We start from the raw sequence: 2,819 nt of genomic DNA, 5'->3' as shown, positions 1-2,819 counted from the left end.
ATATATATATATATATATATATATATATATATATATATATATATATATATATATAAATATATATATATCAGAGAGGATATACACACACACAAGCTGGAAACATCGAGTAACGACACTGGTATACAAGAAGCAATGCTCGAAACACACTGACAGACTCCCTTGTACAGCTGTATAATGGCGATAGGAGTGGGTCGAATTCTGAGGATTGAACGGATTGCTCACCCACTCACACAACTAAAATGTGGTTAACTTCGCAGAAAACAGGTTTGCCCTGTTATCAGGCACGGACATACAGAAGCAAGTTCGCGATACTACACATATGGATGTATCTTTAGACCAGGAGAACGATGTCAACATTCTGAATATACGCTATATTACACTAGCAGGGCACACGTGCACATAACCACAAAGAAATTTGTGGCTACTTTCAAACAAGTCCTTACGCCAGCGTTATGTGGCACTGATAGTTTAAAAAAGTGTGTCCGAAGGACTTGCAAGCGGACAACATACAAATATGCTTAGCATTGTGGCAAGGGCAAAAAATAGGTGAGGGGTCGCCATAGACTATTCTTCAGGTGTTGACACATTTCGTCAAAAGTATATTTAAATGAGAAGGGAACAAAGGCCGTCGCAGACACGAATGTGGGTGCGTACAGCAATAGAGAAAGAAGGCCAAATGAGAGAGAGAAAAGGGGCTTACACAGCTGAAGACATACTTACGCAAATAGCCAATGGTATCCCTATGCACACAGCAGAGAAGACTAATGCCGACAGCGAGGGAGATACGGTCGAACTGGAGACACTTGCGTCTATCACGCGACTCAGTAGGTACGGCAGAAGGCAAAGTGTGGGACCAGTGGGCATATCAGGTGCGCATTACAAGGTGAGACTCAGCCGAAAACCCAAATACAAACACAAACAGGCACGCACCCCAGTACACTGCCAACTAGTGTTGGGCATAGGCAATCACACTCACAACATGAGAGCGAATGCGGATGGTATAGTGTTTACAACTACAAAGATCAACGTGATTGCGACGGATACGCTGGGCATGGGTGAGAAATCAGCTACCACACCTCAGGTGTGTCTGCCTGTTTTTCAGGCGTCAATATATGCGAGTGTGCATACCTTTTCCGTTGGTCAAACACTCTTGAATGTCCTTCGTGCTGTTTGTGCACACCTATAACTTTGTTTTAGTGCCAGCGGGTGTGTGGCTCGTACATCCCCGTATACATGTGTGACTTCGTAGGTTGTAATACGAGTCATCAGATTGTGTTGAGTTATATTCTGTTCTCCGTATTTTAACTGAAGAATGTCAACGTGTACAGTTCGACACAATGTTCCAAAGATATATTTCTACGGTATGTCATGTCGTATTTAGACAGCCCCCCCTCCCCCCCCCCCCGTGTGCAGTTGATATTCTGATACAAATATGCGCATGCTCTTCCTGAGCTGCAATTCCATGTAAAAATTTGTATCTGCCACATGCATGTGTTGTGCAGCTGTGGCCATGTTGCACGCCATTTTTGGCACTCTCTGTTCCTCGACCACAAACTCGCGTCTAGCAAAATACACTGCAGAATTAAAGGGGGTAGTTGGTAGTTATTGATGCAGCGATGCAAATCAGTGCTAAAGTGGATGGATAGCCAACTGTCAAACAGCAATGTTACCAAAGTGAACCAGGCTGATGACCGAAGTTTGAATGTGCATATATACACCATCACTATTCCATAATCATGGGAACTTTATGCTTGTTCTCGCTGTAATAGCTATAGGTGCTCCAAATTTTCCACACATATTCACACATTCGAAACTAGTATCGCATTTTGCATTGTTCGTGAAATACAACTTACAGCGCTAAATCAAGACGAAGTCACTGGCAGAGATCCAAATGACCCCGTGGCCGAGCGGAGGGATGGAAACAGAGACCCGGATATCGAATTCAGGATTGAGTGATTCCCGATCTCTTACCAAAGTGGGTCTGCCAAAGACGAATTGTGAGCTGTGTGAAGTTTGTTCTGGGAAGTCAGCGAGTCCGACAATGCCAAGTCTTGCGTATGTGTTCATAATAGTCGATTGATCTGTTGACGGTTTGCTATAGCTACGGATCTTTATCTACGGGTCGCTTTTTTGGAATAAGATGCGTTGCTGCCTATGTTTTTTTTTTTGGATTGACCTTTATGCGTGTGATATTGCCACGGGATCGTGCATAGCGATTGTTCAGCTATGCATTGCGTGCGTGTAGATTTACAACTTTTTTTATTTTTATTACTATCAGGGAACTGCACAAGGGAGGGGTTGTACAGGGTCCGTGTTTTTTTTTTGATCATGTGTGATGTGTGTTTTGAACTATTCAAATGTTCAGGGAAGGGATTGGTCCAACTAGAAGTCAGTGTTTCGGTTCTACTTATTTGCGCCTAGCACTTCGGTAATCATACTGACGAGAACTGAATATACGTTGATGATGCCGAAACCTTTTTCATTTTTGGAACCTTAATATACCGTTCGAATGATCAAGCAAGGGTCTGCATCAAATAGATACCTTGGTCGATGTCGCTTATGTGTACCAATTTATAAGTGCTCAGCCCGGGGGTTTCAAGTTTTTAAACGCTTTTCCTCATTGTGTGTGTGTTCATGGTGAGCGGTTTCTTCACATTGTGGATTTTGAGTCATCAAATACCCTTAATTCCGCACATCATCTTTTACTACACCATACGATCGGTATGTTAACATTTTTATGTGTTATGTCGTGTATCAAATAATCAGCATCAAACGTTGTTTGCCTCCCTTCAAGCTGACAGGGCGGAGAGTATTCGGTA

At 42.9% G+C, this 2,819-nt stretch overlaps 1 protein-coding gene across 1 annotated transcript; it reads left to right on the top strand.

The window, feature by feature from the left end:
* Nucleotides 1–676: 676 nt before the first annotated feature.
* On the top strand, nucleotides 677–1,956 carry SARC_00392 (hypothetical protein; the record flags this gene model as incomplete). The annotated part of the gene is made up of 3 exons (XM_014305934.1): nucleotides 677–1,081; nucleotides 1,312–1,361; nucleotides 1,770–1,956. The coding sequence occupies 3 exons, from the start codon at nucleotides 677–679 to the stop codon at nucleotides 1,954–1,956; spliced, it is 642 nt and encodes a 213-aa protein (XP_014161409.1).
* Between the last annotated feature and the right edge of the window lie 863 nt (nucleotides 1,957–2,819).

Source organism: Sphaeroforma arctica, assembly GCF_001186125.1.
Source record: "Sphaeroforma arctica JP610 unplaced genomic scaffold supercont1.11, whole genome shotgun sequence".
In the NCBI taxonomy this organism is placed as follows: domain Eukaryota; class Ichthyosporea; order Ichthyophonida; genus Sphaeroforma; species Sphaeroforma arctica.
Note: the sequence above shows the minus strand (reverse complement) of the source record. Positions and strands in the feature narration are given on the sequence as shown.